Source organism: Micropterus dolomieu, linkage group LG13 (genome assembly GCF_021292245.1).
Source record: "Micropterus dolomieu isolate WLL.071019.BEF.003 ecotype Adirondacks linkage group LG13, ASM2129224v1, whole genome shotgun sequence".
In the NCBI taxonomy this organism is placed as follows: Eukaryota; Metazoa; Chordata; class Actinopteri; order Centrarchiformes; family Centrarchidae; genus Micropterus; species Micropterus dolomieu.
This window is the reverse complement of record NC_060162.1, coordinates 13,616,531-13,637,039: the sequence shown is the minus strand read 5'-3', so window position 1 is coordinate 13,637,039 and position 20,509 is coordinate 13,616,531. Positions and strand designations below refer to the sequence as shown.

Genomic DNA, 20,509 nt, shown 5'->3' with positions numbered 1-20,509 from the left:
GGGGGGGGGGGGGGGGGGGGGGGGGGGGGGGCACTAAGTAATACTATAAATATTTTTGCTTTCAGACAGCTTGGCTGCCATTTGGCAGTTCAGCTATAGTGAAATTCATTCTCTGCATTTAACTCATCCCAAGTAGCTGTAGGCAGCCACTATACAGCGCCCAGGGACCAACTCCAGATCTAGGCCACGAGTGGCACTGGCTGGAGAACCAGAACATGTTTTTGATGATGATATGTCATCTTTTTTGCTGCAACTCTGTTGGATCTTATCTTGCACTTACCAAATGACGACAACATGCCCTTATCATCTGCTGCCCACAATTGTGTGATTGGGTTGGGTGAAAGCCTCATAAATCTATATGCTGACACAAATGCCACCCAGCTCGAAGACTTGAAAATTCTACTTTATTTGGCCGCTGAGGGCCAAAGCTGCTTACCATCAATCTATGATCTTACTGGACTAAAATGTGTCTACCTGAGATGTGTAGTATTCAAGTTTCCCCTTGGATTTGTAGTTGCCCTGACCTGAGCCCAACCTAAGCCCTTAGGTAATCAAGGTTTGCTTGGGTCTATCCTTTCATATGTTTATTTCCTAGATGTTGGAAACACAATGTGTTTCAATGGCTTTATTGAACTTGTGTGTGTATCTAGCCTTGCCATCTGAAGGACTGGGAGATGCAAGTGCACTTTAAGATCCACGGGCAAGGAAAGAAGAACCTGAATGGTGACGGTTTGGCCATTTGGTATACTAAGGAACGTATGCAAAAAGGTAAACACATATTATTTACCTAATCTTTCTTCTCACCTCATCAGAAACACATTTTTATATATTGTTAACACTCTTCCTTCTTGTTCTTTTACAGGTCCTGTGTTTGGAAATATGGACAACTTCACTGGCTTGGGTGTGTTTGTGGACACGTATCCCAATGAGGAAAAACACCTAGAGGTATGCTGAAGCAGCACTGTGGTGTTATGGGAAAGTAAAATAGGGTCAAGGGCAAGCTATGGACAAATTTGTGTAAAAGGGCTGTCTATGTGTTCTTTTGTGCAACCATTTGGAGACAGGCGCAGAAGAAAAGATATACTCCTCGCACACAGGTAACATTTGATGCTAAATCTATGTCTAATTATACAGCCTCCATTGGTCTTTAAGCATGCTTCCCTGACTGCAAACATACACTTTTCTTCCAAACAATACTGTGACATGTTTGTTTTATTTTTGTTCCTGCATGGTTGCTGTGTGGTCTCAGAGTAACATACATTTCTAAATGGTTAGAGTATTTAATGTAGATCATTCTAGAAATAAAGCATGCAACTAAATGTGACATTCAAGTGAAAAAAATAATGCAAGTTTGTAAATATGATTTCTTTTTAAAAATTTACATTATTCATGGTTATAAACAACAAAAGTCACAGGAAATGTTAGATAGAAATCTCAGCTGTTTGCATGGCACTGTTACCTGTGAAAATACACGATTCCAGGCATAAATGCAACGTGTGAGCAACCCAGTACAAATCTTCTCTGGCCAATGAAAAGTATTATGAACTGTCAGTGCGATGATAGCGTATGATGAGGGACTCATTTAAGTCAGGAGTATTTCCTCATCACTCTCTTGTCCTCCTGTGACCACAAGAGGATCTTCCCCATCGTCCTGGCCATGGTCGGGAATGGCAGCATCAGCTACGACCACGAGCGGGACGGCCGGCCCACAGAGCTGGGCAGCTGCAACGCCATGGTGCGCAACCTCAAACATGACACTTTCCTCTTCATCCGATACGTCCGCCGCAGACTCACGGTAAGAGACACACACTTTGATCTCTGTCTTCAATTATCCACAGTAATAACACTGCTTAGCACACGCAGACATTTCATGTCCTCAACTGTCCAGCCTGTTATTAGCACACACAGGCTGGACTGAGGTAATATTAATTTAGCCTTTATTTATAAGGTGTAGGTTGGCTGCGCATGCATGTGCTCGTACTTAAAAAAATTAATAATGTGACAAGTACAGACACAAGAGGATTTAAAGCAGGTATAGGGCACATATTGAGAAAAGAATAACAGATTATTTCACAATATAACTGACTTCATCATATAAAATGCAGCATTGAGTTATGTAATAATCTTGTAGCATCCCCATTATCCAGGGTCTGCTCCAAGTAGCTGAGTAAAACCAAAACTATTCCATGTCGAAGATTTGAGGGCATTTTATGTTTTACTCACAAAGACATTCGGATAATTCAGCAAATTTGCTTTTATGGAATTGAGGACTAGATGCCAAAATATTTACATCCTGTGACCCTCTGAAGGTCACTGAAGCTCCCTGATTGCCTCTGTTTTTCAGGTGATGATCGACATCGAGGGGCAACATGAGTGGAGGGACTGCCTGGACTTACCCGGGGTGCAGCTTCCCCAAGGCTATTATTTTGGAGCTACAGCCATCACTGGAGACCTCTCGGGTAAAAAAAACAAAAAAAAAACACCAGTAGTTGTAGCTTTGTCACTGTAAACTTGTCACAGTTTAATACTAGTGCCTGGAATACTGAATATCTGTATTTATAGTTTCTCATGAGAGACACTGGAGTGTAATGTATGAATTTGATGAATCTGCACATTTGATCAAAGACAAGTTTTTATGATATATTGTGCATAATTATAGGAAGATGGACCTCTGGTTATTACATTTTTATGTTGACCTCTTCCCTGCACCTTTCGTCCTTTAAATTTCAAACATGATAAAAAAATATATATATATTAATTTTTTCAGAAATATAGTCTGCCTGTTTTATCTGGGAAAAATCATCATTAGAGCTGAAAAGATTATTTTCTCCTGCTGCTCGGGTGTGTATGGATCATTAATTTTTGGCGGAACAAACCGATCTGTGCAGAAGATTTAGACATTACTGAGAAGTGTATTGATGAATACACTGTAGCTTGTCATGCTGTGACAGCTACGTAGAGATAACATTAAAATTCCGTGAATTGATCCTTTTAAGGAATAAGACTGTATGATACAGTCAGCATATTCCCATTACTGCTTCATTCACACACGGAATCCCATTTTTCACTTTCAGCATATGAATTGCTGAAAACATTTGGGCAGATATGTGTAGCGATACAGAGGTTTGGAACTAGACTAAGAACAAAGTCATGTCCCCGTAATTAAAAGATTGTAAAGGATATCGACCTACTGTCCCAACCTTTTTAGATCCTGTTAACTGTGCTACTCTGAGTTACAATATAATAATAAAATATATATTTTTGTTTCACTGTATCTTCAGTCAGAGACACTTGATTCAAGGATTGTTATCATTTTAAAAAGGGTTACACCATAAGATCTGGCAGAACAGGCTCTGCAGTGAAAGTGTGAGGCCCTTATAAATTATCACTTCTAATTGATATGTCATGTGTTTTTGGTTTCATTTTCTGATTCTAAATTCATAGATAACCATGATATCATTTCCCTGAAACTCTACCAACTGACGGTGTTGCAGAGTAAAAAGGAAGAGGAAGAGGAGGAAGAGGAGATAACCATACCCAGTGTAGATAACATTGAACTACTCAGATGTAAGACACACACTCACACATTATTGTTGAATTACATGAATCCCCTATTGTCAGATGTCACTCTCTTCCTCTCCCCTTCTCTGTCTTTCTGCTGCTTGTCACATCTTTCCTCCATCACCTTCACTGTCATCCCTCCATCCATCCTCTTTATTTCTCACCTCACCACCTACCTGCTTCCCCTTCCTTTAACTCTCTGTTCTCGCTTCCAGCTGGACAGACTGAAGAACGGATGAGTGGACTAGCCATTTTCTTCACCGTGCTCTTCTCCATGCTGGGCTGTATGTTCCTCATTGTCGTTGGCCTGGTGGTCTACAGCCACTGGAACGAGAGCCGCCGCAAGCGCTTCTACTGAGAAAGACATGGTGGAGATGGTGGTAACTGCTTTGGTCCGTGGGCCCAGCTGGACTGAGGCGAAAATGAGACGCTGCTGTTGGTCAGTAGAGCGCAGTAGGTCGTTTCATCCTGAGGACAACACTATTTTGACAGGAGATAGAGTCGATGTATCACCTGCTACAAAGAGCCATTCTCCAACTCTGCCACTGGAGGTCATGAAGCAGTAGGAGGACTTTATTTCACACTTTGCCCTCAGCCCCTGTCTGACGCACACCAACTCGGCCTTACCATCTCCACCTCTGTACTATTTACACAACAGTCATGCAGTACGTTATATGGATTTCAGATTTTATGGCTTTGAGAAATATAAATACATAAGTATCCAAGGTGTTCCTACCTGCAGTATGACTTGAAGCTCTAACCAAATAGCACAAAAAAAAATTGTATCATCTTTACAGTAGCTCCTTACTAACAAAAGCTGCGTCCCCACTCTTCTTTGCAGTAGAAAAAGCGCTTTGTACTCGATCATTTTGACTGTGTACAGCATACTGTATATTCTATTCCTGTATTTGTAGTATGCATGACATTCGTTGAAGTTTTTTTGTTTTTTATGAATCGTCTACCTTGTTGTAGACCTTTTTTATGCGTTTATGTAAAGCATATGGAAAACTGAGCTCTGTTTCGTTTGCGCATGTGACAAAGATTTGGGCGTTTCAGGGAAATCTTAACTTTAAACTGTTGTTCGAAATGTTTATTTATATTTGTCACTGTTCCCTTCCCCTTAATGTTATATGCGTATTAGAGGAAATGCATCATCGCCTTTTGGTCAGGTTAGAGCAAATTCTAATAAATATATTTAAAATAGATCAAACTTTGCACTGAAGGAAACATTTTAATGACTACTCATTTATTGTATTTTGCCTCTTGCTGACACTTTTTCTTTGCACATTGGACACTAAAATTAGCATTTCTGTTTTTTGTTCCTTTTGTGTTCTATGTAGACACCACCTCTGTGTTTCTGTCATGCAGTATTGTATATTAGTATAGTGTTTTTTTGCAGTGAACTGAACAAACATGCTGGCTTGGCCTCCGGCTGCTGTCTACTTTGGATCTGGGTGTTTGCTAGCTGTTGTTGATCTGGCCCCACCTTCTTCTTTATGTTCTGAAAATGGCCTCAAGCCAACATCATATATCTTTTATGTGGTCTTTTGTGCAGTGCGTGATGACTTCCGCATTTCCTGTTGCCACCTCCACAGCTGCCCTACCTTATTCATATATTGTTTGTTGCTTTGTATGAAAACCGTGTGCCTCGTGTCCATTCAGTTACCCACAAATTAAATTTTGTAACCATTTATAGCTCTCCTGAGCTTTTGGCATTATATCATTAAAGACCTATATCGGTATGGTTTGACCTCTGTCTATACAAGTGCGCTGTAGGAATGTCATGATCAAACTTTTTAAGCTTTCATGGCGTGTGTTTTTAAGCGTGGGCAACAACAAGTTGTGTGTTATCCTAATCTTTGTATGACGTTAACGTCCCGTCAGTAATTTGATGCCTAAGTTGCCTCTCGCACAGCTGTGTAATGATCCTCCAGATCTCAGCTTTGTCACATGTTTGAGTGAAACACTATTTTTTCAGTAAGTACTCAAGGAAGCTTTTTTTTCCCCCTCCCAGGCTTTAGAGATGTTCCAACATGTCAGGATCCTGCAAAAGGCTCCCTGAGGTTAAACGGAAGAAATCAAAGGATTTTAAGTCAAAGAAGTGGCAAGAGTCGGTCAGTTGAGTGCCAATGTTTGTTTTATTAAAAAAATAAAATACAAATGATGACCCAACGAGTACACAGCAGACTTCTTACCAAAACATTTTTCTATTGTCTATCATTCAGTGCTTTAATTAGCTTTGTCCTCTTTTTCCACCTTTCTCATTTTGGCGTGTTTAAAGTTATTAGGGAAAAAATGTAGAAAGATCTGATCGGTGTATATAGATAGATGCCTGCTTCCTTCTCAAACTAGGGTGTTTCTCATTTTGGCTAAACAAATTAAAAAATTTTAAAAAACCACAAAGCTCAACCACGGCAGTTTGTTATCATCTGTGGTTGAGAAAAAGTACAGTTTACAAGCTGAAAAGTTCAGAGTGTTGAGTGGTCCTGTATCAGCCTCAAATGTCTAATGTAAACTGACTGTGTTCCATGTTGAGGTCTTTCATATGTATAATATATAAAAATGTTGAAATTGATGGTGTAATAACTGAGGATTTAAGGCAACAGTTAATTATTCAGTCAGTGAAAATTCATCATGATGGAAAAAGAAAAAAGCTGCTGCTTAAACTGAAAAGAACCAACGTATCCACTTAGTGCAACTAAAATGAGGGTTAGGAAAATGGCAGACCAAAGATACCAAATACGAATTAATCCAACAAAAAACAATATATTCAACTTTTTCCTTCGACTAACACATCTTAATAATGTGGTTTATCCATAAGTCAGGAGAAGAAATGTTAGTGGTTGAGGAGGCAGGCAGGAAATCACCAAAAAAAGAATATATAAACTAGAATGGCTTTTTAACTCAAGCCCCTGACACCGAAGCATACATGCTCACCACATTAATGTACACCCCCCCCACACTTTTCTTTAACAAATACATATACACAGACCAACCAAAGTAAATTACAGTACAGTGCAGTGCCACACGTACCGAGTGTTATATTGCTTTTACTGGTGCTCACAGACGAAAGACAGAGAAAGTGAGAAAGGGGTCGCAGCATATAACAGTAGGTTTATGGTTTTTGCATAGCCTAGTTGAGTAAATTTCAATACACTACAGAGGTGCGTGATGCAGAAACAATGGGGAGACAATTATCACGAAACAACTGCTTTGGCTTTATGAGACTGGTGGGTCAAAAAATGTGTTAATTTAAAACTTTGAGCACTACACGTTAAAGACAACCCTGAGAGTGGGAAACCAAACAGACCATCGCCGTGGGAAACCACACACACACACACACACACACACCGGTGAAAACAGCGATGGTCTGTGTGGCATGGAGATGGCAGCGACTTTGGTTGATTATTCCGTTGACACTATTGCATGTGTGGATGTGCCCTCCCGTTTCCAAGGGTCCATGTTTGGAGAGGTGCAGCTGAGAGGAACAAACGGCTACAGCGTTGGCTACAGTTTGTTAAGCAAGACAGGGCTTGGTGGAGGGTGAAGTCACGGTCCACAGAAGAGCCAACGAAGCAAATACTCCCGTCACAACCACACATGCAGCTAATTACATGACAAAAAATCGGTTGGGGGGGGGGTCACATCACGCACCTCTGTTGAGGATGGATGACAAAAAAAAATGCAAAGTTAAAGCCTATAAAACGAGCATACAGAGTCATAAACAATCAGCTATTGTTAGCTCCACCACAACATTAAAAAAAGGACATCCACATCCAAACACTGACCATGTTCAGATAGTGGATCTCGGCAACTGTGGCTTTAAATGAACAGCATAGAGCGGACAAAATACTCACTAAAACAGATGGATGGATGTTTGTCCACAACTGATGACCGATATAGCCCTTAAACTCCGTAAACGTGTGAAAACCAGGGAGGCATATTAGCTGAAAAAACTATGGACCTCAAGTTTACTCATGCACAAAAGAACCCCTATCCATCCCTCATTCCTCACCACGCTCCCCGATTTTTTTTGTCTACATATATAAACACAAATAAGCAAACGCACCTTAGCGAGAAGATTACCAAGCAATCTCCCGTTGGAATACATTTTTTTTGTCCTCCAAACACAAACCACAAATCACAACAAAGCCCTAGAAAACAAAAATGACCGTTTTTTTTACTTGTTTTCCTCATGCTTTCAAGTCAGTTAACATCACAACCTAATTGCGACCAGATTCGCGGAAACAAAAACAGAATGAACACAAACTCAAAATCTGGTCTTGACAAATCCCATCAGTGCCACAACTAACTAGACACACAGTACTTTAAATTCAACACATCCACCCCTCAGATACAAAACCGTAAGTAAAACTATAAAACATGTGAGTTTAAATCTTGTGGCTTTACTTTTCTTTTTCTTTTTTTATATAAACCACATCCTCTTCTCACAAAGTAGGCGCACTTTCTCAGAACAAGCTCAGATGCAGTTTTCTATTGATATGAAAGCATTCCTCTGGAACAACACAAATATTACCATTCCAAAGAAAGACAGAACAAAACCACTTATCAACATCTACTCTAGTAAGGCAGTAGCACATAGAGGCGGTATTTTATTGTGTAGCTCCATTATCATTTACTCTCTAGAGATGCAGCAAGGCAGCTTAGGTGACTTCTGCTGATGGGTGTGCAGTCATGCTCACAGTGCAACAGCTCCTCTTAAAAGGTCATTGTCATGTTTGTTTGGCTTCATATTTAAACACCTGCTCCACTACGCAACACAAAGACTGCAAAGCTTTCCCCCACTGCTGTAAAACTATCTAACAGCATGTTAGAGTACGCCTATTTAATGAACATTAAAACAAAATATTTCAATTTAAGTCTGGCAGCTGTGTGTTCATTTTGTTTCACTCTATATTGTTGGGTACACTGGCCTGCTTGTATCATTTTGCAAGATTTAACCACAACACTACGTAGCATTGCTCAAATGGTGAATCACAGACACAATAAAACACAACTGCAGCCAGTACTGGAGCTCTGGGATGCCACTAGTTGGAGGAAAGCCGAAACCCTACTGGGCTGCGTAAGTCCAAAAATTATACACATTTATGTGCTGAACCCAGTGTCATGTCTTATAAAGAGGCAAAGAATTCCTTAAATATGTCCTTGTCAGAGTTCATTCAGTGCTGACAGAAAAGAGACATACCAATGTATTTAAATGCCTGAAAAAATATACCTGGCAAGTAAGTAATGTTCGCTATATTTACAAAACACGTTTGGAGTCTCTTACGTAAGAAATGCAAGTTTATGGATTTATCTAGACCAGAATATTGCACCACAGAGTTTCACATCATGATAATGATCCAGGCCAATAATGAGCAGTACTTTGTGAGCATGTGTGCTTGTGTGAAGCAAAATGACTGACCTGAGTCTTTACACTGTGCCCATTTTGACACACAGTCTCAAAGCAGACAAATTAAAAGTTTGTTCAACATTGTTCCAATCTAAATTCTCAATGAAACATTTGCTGACTTGTCAGTTACTGCTTCTCCTGCAGAAACATTTCTCTTGCAACAAATAATTCTGGTATGCAGTGGTTTTCCCATCTGACAACACCTCGTTTGACTGCTATGCTTTGAATACATACTGTACAGTATATAGATAGGGCAAGGAACATGACATGCAGAGAAGCATGCAGTTAATCACAATAGATTCTGCACCGGTGCCAACACTGACTAGACCGCAGAGCAGAGCCTGCATCCACCTTAACTTGATAATGTACCCACCCACTCTGCTGCCAATGGAAAATACCACTGCACACCCCTCACACTGCCAAGAGCTACAGGGGCCACAGAGAATCGAGACAGCACAAGCTAACGAGCTACTAGCACTGTATAATAGCATAGCATGGCTCACACAGTCATAACAACACAATAAAACTAGATTCCAGGCCAGGGCACATTAACTTAAGCATCAGTCCATTTCTTCACCGCAACATCTGGGCTGTGTAGCAACTCGTTTAGTAAAAGAGATGACTAATGCAAGTAGCACAGCTGCTAGAAAATGCTAATGAACTCAAATATAAACACAGAAACCCATGTCTCATGCAAAATACCAGTGCCTTTAATAGTTAATCAACCTCAGTAAGTATTTCAACCAGATGCTACAGCACTAAAGATGTATATACACACACACACACAGGACTCAACCTTTCCCTACCTCACTATAACATCCACTCACTACTCCACACTCTAGCAGCCCCCTGCTAGGAGCTTTGTTGCAATTAATGGTGACACCTGTGGCATTTTAAGCATAGCTGGTTATGAAATGACAAAAACAACAACAACAAAAAACAAAAGCAAGTATATCTTTCGTTATGAACATCCAAAACTAAATATATTTTCGTGTAGAATGAGCTAAATGCTGCCACTAATCATTCTGACATAACACAGTAAATTAAACACACAGAGCCACCACAGGGCTTTTTAAATTTGGTGGCAAAGCCCTCTCAACTATTACTATAAATTTAATGCAGTCAAAAAACCAAAGTGGGGAGATCCCGTGCACACAATCAATAAATCATTAAACGCTTTTCACTCCTTACCTACAGTCATGCTAATTGGTGACCACCGAGCAGTGGAGACCACAATATCGATATCAAAAAGGAATAAAAGGGCAGGGGGCGAGGGGTATGACATTTAAATCCTAGAGACCAAACAACAAACTAAACTCCTTCTTGTCTCTCTTCTATTTATGGGTGTGCCCCCCACTCTAGATGCAAAAGGTCCCACAGACTTCACACCATGACCTCAGAGCTGACATCACCATGCAGCTGTGCCCTAGATTCCACAGCACATGCACAAATTCTCTCGCACACGCAGCTTTGGGGAAAACAAATTGTTCGTGCTTGTCCATTCATCCAGTTTCATCCTAAGTATTCAGGAGGTTTGTTTTTTGACTCCTCTTGCTTAGTCATAGCGGAAAAAGGGGAGAAATTTTGGTATGCACCTAGCTGACCATCCCACCGAAGATAAAATATTAGATGGAAGGATGGTCGGAAATGTTCTGACCAGGAACAGTGGCGGGACAGAATCAGAAACATGACGGCAGTGCTCAAAGAGAAGGTAGGAGGCAAGGGAAATAGTCAATTCTGGTTTTAGTCACAATCAGCTGCTGCCTTCTCACTACCCAATGACGATCTCTCACTTAACGTCAAGAAAAAAACATATCAAATGGAGCATCAACGTGTTTGCTAGTTTCCCCGCTAAGGAAAAGCAAACCAAAAGAAAAACAAAAAGCCAGGAGTTTGTCCACACAATGTGTTATTCATCTTTGCTAATCAGGAGCTATCATCATCATCTTAATGTCGTGCCTATGTGTTCGTTCAGAGAATTAACACAGACAGTCCCTGTGGTGATGATGATGGCAACTGCTGTCTTGCGTCACCCTGTGTGAAGCAGAAAGCCACACTTGGCTGGTTAGTTAGGCAGTGGATCACACCATGTGGTCTCCAGTGCTGGTGCTGGCAGTCTGGCTGGGCAGCTCAGAGGTGCGCTCCTTTTGTCTGAAGTTCTGCTGCTGGTGCCCGGAACAGCAGTCCCGATCCGTCACCTTGCACATCTGGTGCTCCTCGTCGCTTTCCTCCTCAAGCCCCGAGCCCTCGTCTATGTCGAGCTGGCAAACGCACACCTCAATCCCCGAGTCACCTGTCACATGGCGACGCCGGGTGACGAGCTCCTCGTCCTCCTCCTCTGCCGCCATCAACGGAGCCTCCATGTTCTCCTCTGCCAGACACTGTGCTTGGATCGCCATGGACGCTGCTTCCTGGTCTGATGATGAGCCTGAGGCTTGAATGTCCACCCTCAGGTCTGCCTCAGCCAGTGGTTGTGGCACCGTAGCAGCGTCTGGCTGGCTCAATTGTGGAGGGAGTGCTGGAGTTGTCTCAGGAGGGTTTTCAGAGTAAGGAGGTGGTGGTGTTGGGGGATGACCTACCACCTCTTCATAGTCAGGAAGCTTGCAGTCGTTCCAGAACCCTGAGAGTCAGCAAATGAAAATGCATTAGCTTTCAAACCATCATCCCAATAAAGGCAGCTTAAGTCGATATAGAACTGCAACAATTAGTTTGCTGGGTACCTCTGACATTATACAAGTAGAACAGAGGGATGTAGGTGGTACAACTTCTGCAGTAAGGGTTCATCTAAAATACAATGGGCTACATTTGTGTGTGCCTACCAAGCAGGACGCTTCCGGTCAGAGAACTGAGCCGAATGCGAAGTCCCTTAAACCTGCATTCTATTGAACAGCCAGCAGGGGTCGACTCTTCTGATTGCAAAAAGAAGTCCGGTTCCATTAGAAATAATGGCAAAATGACCCTACTTCTCAACTGAATAATTACCTCAGTAAACACTTTCATAATGAGTTTATGGTCTCAATTGCTAGTTGCAATTCTTCTTCAATACAGAATGATGTTCATTTAGTAAATTATGGTCCCATTTAGAAGAAAATAGACCATAAGGCAGAGTATGCTTCAGGGCAGGATTATCTGTAATTGACATGTCGTTATCGTAGCGACCTGTCAATCAGACTAGAGTGACACGTACCCACGCCACTGTGTAAATTTAACCGGCGCCATTGAAAAAGCTTATTAGGAGTTGGTTGTTCACTTTCTCTGGTGAGTACATTTAGTTTTAAGCCTGTTGGTCGCTAGACAAAATTATCATCCCGGTTAAAATGACAGTTAATGTGAATTACAGACGCACCTAGCTAAGCAAGCTAGCTAACTCCACCGTCTCGTCCAAATATGGTCATGTCAAGTGCCACTGGTTGCAAAAGATCAATTTGTTGCGCCCTATCAGCCAAACTCGAGGCTTCAAAACGGCAGTCAACAAACCAACGGGTGACGTCACGAGGACTACGTCCACTTCTTTTACAGTCTATGGTGCCTACTATTAAGTATCAATTTTCCCATATGTCCAAACCTAATCTAACCATCCCTGATAGCACTCACTGGGATTTTAAGTCATTTTCTAGAATGGTGGCATGTTATGTTAACGCTAGTCCCATACATGATTACAGTGTTTTAAATTCCTCTCTTGTCTATTTCACAAAATAGCAATTCACACTCACACAGCGCTACTAGACGTGAGTAGAAAACTAGAATATAGTTTGGGAAAATAAATTTAACACAAATTTAAAAGAGGTTTAACATGTAATTTTAGACATCAGGGTTACAATTTTAAGCTGTAGAGTTGGAAGGCATAACTAGGAAAGCCAAAATGTACCCTGAATATTTGGATATGGCTTCTTATTACGTTCCCCATGATATCCTGTGGGAAGAGCTGTAAAGAGTACATGATACCAGGGTCTCAGTGTGAGTCACTGTCTGTGTACGCTCACAGTCAGAGTTGTGTTCACATTCCTGAGATTAAGTCAAGCATGTCCGCTGTGTGCCTTATACTCCAACAAGTGTGCACCTTGTACCAACTCCTGTGTGTGATATTAGTGGACATGATATCAAGTTAAGCCAAGGTCCAGAGTGACCACTGACATTAGGATGGCATCTCTGCCGTCTGCTGTCCTTCTGGCAAAGTCAGACCCTGATCTCCAATATACTCTCAGGCAATCCGCAGCTGAGTATGACAAGATCGGGATGAGGATCAGCACCTCCAATTCTAAGGTTATGACTCTCTCTCTCAACAAAAGGGGGCTGTTTCATACAGGAAATGGGAAGAACAGCTGTTTCACTGAGAGTTCAGGTCTCATATGGATCTGAGTAAGAAAGATTGAGAGATTCGCTGCTGTAGTATGGACATTGTGTTGTGCTTTTGTGGTGGAGAGAGCAGTTCAAAGTCAAGTCAGGTTTATTTAAAGTGTAAAATCACCAACAACATGATCCCAGTACACTTTACAGAAAAACACAGAGACATCTAAAATGTGCGGAGCCTGGCCTATGAACAAGAGGTTTGAACACTGCCCAAAAGAATACTACTGTGCATACAACCTAACATGCTAACATGAAGCTTGTAGGATGGCTGACTTTAATTTGTCTGATAAGTAGGATTAAAGCTAGCTCTATACCAAACAGCCTTGGTACAGAGCAGCAAGTCTGCACTGAATCGGGAGATCTCAGGGCAGACCCGACAGAAACTGAATCAACCAGTAAGCCCATGCAGATATCCATCTGAGAGCGACCTCTCGATCTGATGGAGTGGGCACTTCCTCTCAAAGATTTGAAGAAAAACACAGCCTACATATAAAGCTGCAAGATGACACAGAATGTGGAATTGCATGGTAATAGAAAACTGAAATTGGCACCAAAAGCAAAACAGTATAACTGTTCAATTCTGGAAGCAAACACAAAGACTACTCACTTAGATTGAGAGGTGGAGGGGTAATGAAGGAGCTGGAGGCTCCCTGGTAGGCCATGAGGCTGATCTCACGCTGACGCTGCTCCTGCTGAAGACGCATCTTAACCCTCCGGTGTCGGTACGCACAGCAACAGCTAAGCATGATGATCAGGGTCCATACCAACCAGAACCCTATTGGGGGGGGGGGGGGTAAATGTAATGTAAGCAAGGCTCTCCCTGACACTAAATAAGCCAAATGGGGGAACTGGGTTCCAAATAACATAATAAAGTTATTTTCACTTTCAGTATATTGTTTTTTAAAGTGAAATCAAAATGAAGATGACACAACACATATATATTGAGAGTCTCCAAAAGTCTCCAAAATAGAGAATCAAATGGACAATAGGAATGGGGTACAAAGAAACACAATGCAAGTATGTCAATAAAGAATTTGAAATAGACAAAAATGCTATAAGCACTTACACCAGAGCTCATAGTAGTAGGTGCAGCATTCTGTCTCTCCACAGCAGTACCCCATCTCACAGCGGTACTGCTCATTGTTTACACCAAAACAGAACTCCTTCCCCTTAAGTACACACAAGAGGTAACGTTACACAAAGTGAGTCAATACTAAATAACACAAGTTGCATAGCAAGCTCTTGGTAGAATGACCCGCTTCCAGGATCTATTTAGTTTTTGTCATTTGTCACTTAAGTGTTTGCACATTTCTGGGCTAATTTTCAGTACCGTTACTGTGACATCTAGATCTGTACAGGCAAAAAATTTCATAAAGATAAATAATAAATAAAATCTGATTTAAAAATGAGGACAGCAGCCACTGCTAAATGTGGCCAACTGTACAGTATTACAATTACTAATGACTACTACACATTGAAAGTTGATGTAAATAGGTTTCGAAAGCAACATGTAGAAACTTGATAAAACAATGGGGCTAACGGTACCGTTACAGAGGGGTCAATAAATGTGCAGATAAAATGCTTAACGTTCATTGTTGAACTAAGTTACCCTTGCGAAGGTTCATATCGTTTTCAACTTATTTTGACTAAAGTTAAGTTCGCAGAGAGGCAAACTGGACAAACTGGGGCTGCCTGCCCTGTCCAGCTAGCTTAATATCCACAACAATGAACACACACGTACATTTGCCGGGTACCATTTAGCAACGGCTAACGTTAATCTTGATACCGTTGACTCAAACCGTATAATTGAGATAATAAAACACATCCGTGTAGCTTTTCGATTGAAAACCCAGATCTTCTAGCGACTTAGCTGTCGAAATATGAATGAAAACTTTGCCTAACTGACGTCATCCACGGAATACAGAGGCGAACCGTGCCCAGTTTCTTTTGTGGAGGAGACAAAAAGATCAGCAGAAGGCCTTCGTCTACCCCAGGAGCCGCGGCCTCGACTGGAGCCATCAACCGACCGCGGCAGCGCTAGCAGCTGCTTACCTGCACCAGACAAGTCCCGGTACAAAGAAGACCTACAATGGATCCCAGTGCTTTCTGCGGCATCTTTCTGGGTTGACGGCCGTTAACGCGACGGGAATCATATAGCAGTCGGTCGAATCGACGGCCTGTTGTGGTGACAGCAGGTGTTGCTGGTTCAGGCTGACATGTTTATGTTGTTCCGTGAAACAGCACCAGCGTTAGTAGTAAGATGAAAGTGGGCTACTGAACTCTAGAGGGCGCTGTGTATGCGAGTGTGGAGGTGAACTAGTGAAAACACATGATTTCACATAAGTTCAAGTTCAATCAATCAATCTGCTGCTGCTGCTGCTTCTTATGCAGAGCATTATCGCAACTGTAGCCTTCTTCTTCTTCTTCTTCTTAAATCCTTGTTCGTTCAAGTTCAGTGCGGAAGAGAACTACTTAAAAACAGTAACATAATTAATCTTGTTCATGTTTTCATAATAAAAATGTTTTCTTTTTATCACTAATGTTATCACTGAAGACTATAATGATGTAAGTTTATTAAAGTGCTTTAAAAGGAAGAATGAAAAATCAGTTCAACCGTAAAACATTTTCAGCAAATAATGAGTGAAAGGTATTCTTCATAATATATTTTTATTGATATATTTGCATGGTAGCCTACATTCTTGCGTCAGAGACGCCCAGCTGTCACGTTGTTTACGCTGACGTCACGGTTTCCCTGGCAACAAAAGTTCACAGCTGTTCTCCCAAGAGGCATGGTTAGAAATATTTTAATCCACTCACCCTGAGCAAGGGCCACAACAACAACATCTGAGGAAAACATGGTGAGTTATCATGATTCACAGCCAGGGCTGCCTTTAATTAACATGACATATTTAATTTATATTTTCATTGAATGCTGTTTTATAACCTGTGTGTTAAAACTGTTAGTTACAGCTGGCTAACTTTACATGCCCGTGAATGTATACTTCCATGGATAGGCTACTTGTATGTATATATGGATATGAATAACTGTAGGCCTATATATTGTTTTATTTTATATGTTACTGTAATTTATTTACACTTAATTATATGTTGTGTGTGTACAACTACAAATTTTGTTTCGTTATGCAGCCTTGTGCTGTATAATGACAAATAAACAACCATGTAAATTGTACCTTGTTTGAAGAGTTTTAATTTAGATCATGTTTTGTTCTAATTTTTGGATCATTCACCCAAACAATTCATGTTTTTCTTTTAATGCAGGAAAGCAAGTACATTTTACTTATATAGCACATTTCAAAACATGATACAGAGAGCTTTACATGAGAAAGAAACGAGAAATAAATGGACACAAACAATATATGAAAACAACATGACGAAGTAGACAAACCACAAATTACAAAGTTACTAAATTAAGAAAAAGCCATAGAAAACAAGTGAGTTTTGTCTATATGCCTATTGATAGAAAATCTGTTGTTTCTACATTTGGCACATGTTGAAGATCACAGTGCAGTGACACACTGCAAGGTAAATTGCTTGAGCCAAAGCCTTCCTTACCAATTTCTGGACACAAGCCACTCACTGTGCTAATGTCTAATCTGGGCCAATGAGAGCTTTTGGCCTGCTACATGTATAGTTCACTGCAAACCACAAAGAGCTAAATCCTCCCCCTCTAGATGATTCTTGCTGTGAGGTGAGTGTTAAACCTCTTGTACAAGCTGCATAAGGTTTCTCTGCCAACCCCTGACACCATGCAGACCTCTGACAAATGTTTTTTTTTTACCTGACACAGCTCAGGCCACATTTATGTAACAAAATAGTGAGAAAATGCTTCCCTATCATATGTTGTCTTGGAACCAAAGCTCATCACCTCTAGCTTGTACTCTGATCCACCTACAGGGCCTGTTGTCCATTCTTCGGAGGCTAAAGCAGTCTCCTGACCAGGAAGTTCGCTTACTGTTGCTTGGCTTGGATAATTCTGGCAAGACCACTCTGCTAAAACAGCTGGCGGCAGAAGATGTCAGCCACATCACCCCCACACAAGTACAAATATGTATACACTCACACACTTCCAATGGCTCAGTCTCACACTGTGGGGAATCTTTTCACTGTTGTCACAAAATGTCCTCATATAGATGCATTTTTTCATTTTCCAGTCAAGCAGATCATGCTTTAATCCTCCTGCTGCAAGTATTAAAGAAAACATTAAGCATCCAACTATCTTTTAACAGGGCTTCAATATAAAGAGCATTCAGTCATCTGGCTTCAAGTTGAATGTTTGGGACATTGGAGGTCAGCGAAAGATCCGTCCCTACTGGAGGAATTATTTTGAGAACACAGATGTGCTGGTGGGTTCTCTTTGATGCACTTAATCAGCTTGTTACACAGTTTTGAAACATTTTGGTAATATCTTTGGCTGTGTTATTTGCAGATCTATGTGATTGACAGCTCAGACAGGAAAAGGTTTGAAGAGACGAGTCTGGTGAGATGCAATGTATATTTTCTTTAAAGAAGTGCAGTAATTCTTGCAATATTTTTAGTGTGAATACTGGCCATGTCCAATTACTAGAGAACAATTTGAGTTGATCATGGATTACAGATGATGATCACAACATGTCAATTACAGTTTATATATTACTAATTATAACCATGTTTTCTGTTCTGTGCAATTAAAGCAAAACTTCAATATTATTTAGTTTTCTGACTTAGCCAGTACACATATGTTACTGACTATCCGTGTGTGTCTGTGGGTCTAGGAACTGGCTGAGTTGCTGGAGGAAGAAAAGCTTGCTGCTGTTCCACTGCTAATCTTTGCCAACAAGCAGGATCTAATGACAGCCTGCCCAGCGTCTGAGCTGGCAGAGAGTCTCAATCTGCACACTATCAGGGATCGCATGTGGCAGGTCCAGGCCTGCTCAGCAGTCACTGCGGAGGGAGTGCAGGTAAATACAGTACACACAGTCTGCAAACACGCAGCATGCATACACAGCAAGGGTTGCAACAGGGTGGGCTGCAGAGTGGCGAACTAAGTGAGATCTTAGAGAATATTGGCATTGACTACTTTACTCAAATTTACATTGTGACATTGCCTGAAACAGTGAAGTGAACATGGTTTCTATTTTGCCTAAACAGCTCATTGGTTTGATGAAATTTAAAAGCAGCAGCAAATGCTGAACCAATAAACAAAACTGAGTTCAGAAGAAACTCAGGATGTACAATAGGATTACAATACACTGATTTATCTGTGTTCATGTTATCTGACTTTTAGTTGTTTTGACTCTAGGTGTTTGTCATATCCACAGAATTATAATCTAATTATAATTCTCCTTGCACAAACTATACATAATATTTATGAAATTGCCAAAATTAGATTCGGAAGTTAAGCATGTTATCATCTCTCTAAAGGCCAAAGAGGATTTGTTTTTAAGTCTCCATCAAATGCATTCAGATGGTTCAGCCTCCTATGATAATGTCATCACCAGCCACTGTTAGACAGTGTCCTTAAAACAGCATTATCTCCCCTTCCTGGCAACATATTATATACATCATCAAATTGATAACTGGCTTAGCAATAACAGTCCACTCTGAGTAGGATTTGCTGACTAATTGCATTGGTTTATCTAAATCGGGGAGCCTTCTTTCTCTCCTCATAAGTAGGCTGCCAAAGAGGGATGTCATACAGCCCTGAAAATCAGCAGTAGACTATGGCTTTTAAGCTGCGGCTCACATCAATTTCGCCTCACTAATTTTCACAGCACAACCGCATTGTCTGCTTCTTTCCAGGATGGCATGACATGGGTTTGCAGAAATATAACGTTTCCGAAGAAATGATTCAGAAGGCAAAAGATCCGTGAAGAATTGCAGTTGCACTTTACACATGACTTACTCAGTCATTTTATGTCCAGGACAATTCAGAATGTGTTACTATTTTTGTATTAATCAATCACTTTTGTCATTCTGTCTTCACCTGGCAGTTTAAAAACATTCTATAAGTAGAAGTTGTCAGTACAGTGAATTCTACACACATTAACCTGTCAATGCATACCTTGAAATGTATTTCCTATATATTATGTATATACTATGTATAATATATCATGGCAGTTTTATTCAAACTGCTGTTCTGCACTTTTTTTGTAATGTGGTGCATTTAATGCAAGGGTTTGTAGGGACTGACTGTGAATAAAAATTCTGTATTTTTTGTGGTGGATTTATGACTGAAAAGTGTCATTGTCCTGTGAGTCTCTTTAGTTAAAGCTAGAGGGCGGCCTTGCGTTAGTGTTGTCACAGCCTTATGCCCAACTAAATCCTCTACTTTCCATGAATGGTGTGGCATCCCCTGCCATATTTGATTTGTTCATGTCATAATCACCCATTCTTTCTTCAGTCGATATAGCGTGCTCTATTGCCAACCACAAAATCCATTTTTGACATATTGGCAAACTGATTCAAGGCTGTAAACAAGGCAGCAGTATTTCATTTAGCTTCAACATTTTGCTCATTCACGCTTTCGCAGAGCGGCTTATGGCCACATTGTGTCGCGCTCAGGTACAGAATAAAATATCCTGAGCAAAATGACCATAAAACACAAACACTTGCGCATGCACACGGGAAACCGACCTCAATACATGTCTCTTGCATTCACAATAAACCATACAGGAACACCTTGGTCATTCAATTACTCAGCTTCTCACCTTGTTCACCATGATTTACCACAAGGCAATTGCATTTTCTGTCTATTTTTCTATTTTGTCTTTTGCAGCACATTTGCCACAAACCCCACTAATCTGAACTGGCCGAGTGCTCCTCTGTGGTCCTTTGGGGCATTTACATACAAACCTTTTCCAGGACTAATAGCTCTCCAATACAATTTGCATTTATATAGCCCCCATCATACCAACATGATTTGGCGCCTTTGCCCATGATAAAAATAAACCTCTTCCTTTGGCCTTGAGTTACTGCCCTGCTGCTGCTGGTTTGCGTGTTCCTGTGTGTCCCTCTATGTATGTAAGGTTGGTTGATTTTAATATGTCAGAGCTGCTTGATCCTCAGATGGAGACTGAAACAAGTGCAGAAAGTCTCAAAATGGACCTCATAATGAGTCTGCCCTGAGTATGGGCTTTGGTCTCCTGTGGTAGGGTGTTCTCTGCTATACAATTTGAATATTGTTGA

General features: G+C 40.9%; 3 protein-coding genes across 12 annotated transcripts in view; 2 read left to right on the top strand and 1 right to left on the bottom strand.

The window, feature by feature from the left end:
- lman2la (lectin, mannose-binding 2-like a) overlaps window positions 1-5,303 on the top strand; it is a 41,558-nt gene extending 36,255 nt beyond the window's left edge. For 5 of the 6 annotated variants that reach the window (XM_046066711.1, XM_046066712.1, XM_046066714.1 and 2 more), the window contains 7 exons: window positions 651-768; window positions 863-945; window positions 1,065-1,097; window positions 1,634-1,795; window positions 2,345-2,459; window positions 3,445-3,567; window positions 3,777-5,303. In XM_046066711.1, the coding sequence (XP_045922667.1) occupies window positions 651-768; window positions 863-945; window positions 1,065-1,097; window positions 1,634-1,795; window positions 2,345-2,459; window positions 3,445-3,567; window positions 3,777-3,919 (777 nt within the window). In that variant the 3' untranslated portion in view covers window positions 3,920-5,303. The remainder of the gene's footprint in view (window positions 1-650; window positions 769-862; window positions 946-1,064; window positions 1,098-1,633; window positions 1,796-2,344; window positions 2,460-3,444; window positions 3,568-3,776) is intronic. The other variant, XM_046066709.1, reaches the window with a different exon arrangement.
- A 377-nt stretch (window positions 5,304-5,680) lies between these two features.
- Window positions 5,681-15,682, bottom strand: wbp1 (WW domain binding protein 1). Of its 4 annotated transcripts, none has more exons than XM_046066715.1 (4): window positions 15,377-15,682; window positions 14,391-14,493; window positions 13,932-14,099; window positions 5,681-11,594 (listed from the first exon to the last, which is right to left on the bottom strand). In XM_046066715.1, exons 1-4 carry the CDS (start codon window positions 15,437-15,439, stop codon window positions 11,056-11,058), a joined length of 873 nt encoding a protein of 290 aa, XP_045922671.1. In that variant the 5' UTR covers window positions 15,440-15,682; the 3' UTR covers window positions 5,681-11,055. The 4 variants fall into 4 exon arrangements, with proteins under 4 accessions (XP_045922671.1, XP_045922673.1, XP_045922672.1 ...); XM_046066717.1 differs by lacking the exon at window positions 15,377-15,682 and adding an exon at window positions 15,222-15,344; XM_046066716.1 differs by lacking the exon at window positions 15,377-15,682 and adding an exon at window positions 15,079-15,196.
- Window positions 15,683-16,058: 376 nt separating this feature from the next.
- On the top strand, window positions 16,059-20,291 carry LOC123981749 (ADP-ribosylation factor-like protein 3). 2 transcript variants are annotated; one of them, XM_046066885.1, is made up of 6 exons: window positions 16,059-16,182; window positions 17,240-17,383; window positions 17,572-17,688; window positions 17,772-17,822; window positions 18,097-18,282; window positions 20,100-20,291. In XM_046066885.1, exons 1-6 carry the CDS (start codon window positions 16,180-16,182, stop codon window positions 20,121-20,123), a joined length of 525 nt encoding a protein of 174 aa, XP_045922841.1. In that variant the 5' UTR covers window positions 16,059-16,179; the 3' UTR covers window positions 20,124-20,291. The 2 variants fall into 2 exon arrangements, with proteins under 2 accessions (XP_045922841.1, XP_045922840.1); XM_046066884.1 differs by lacking the exon at window positions 20,100-20,291 and adding an exon at window positions 19,124-19,547.
- Window positions 20,292-20,509: the final 218 nt, after the last annotated feature.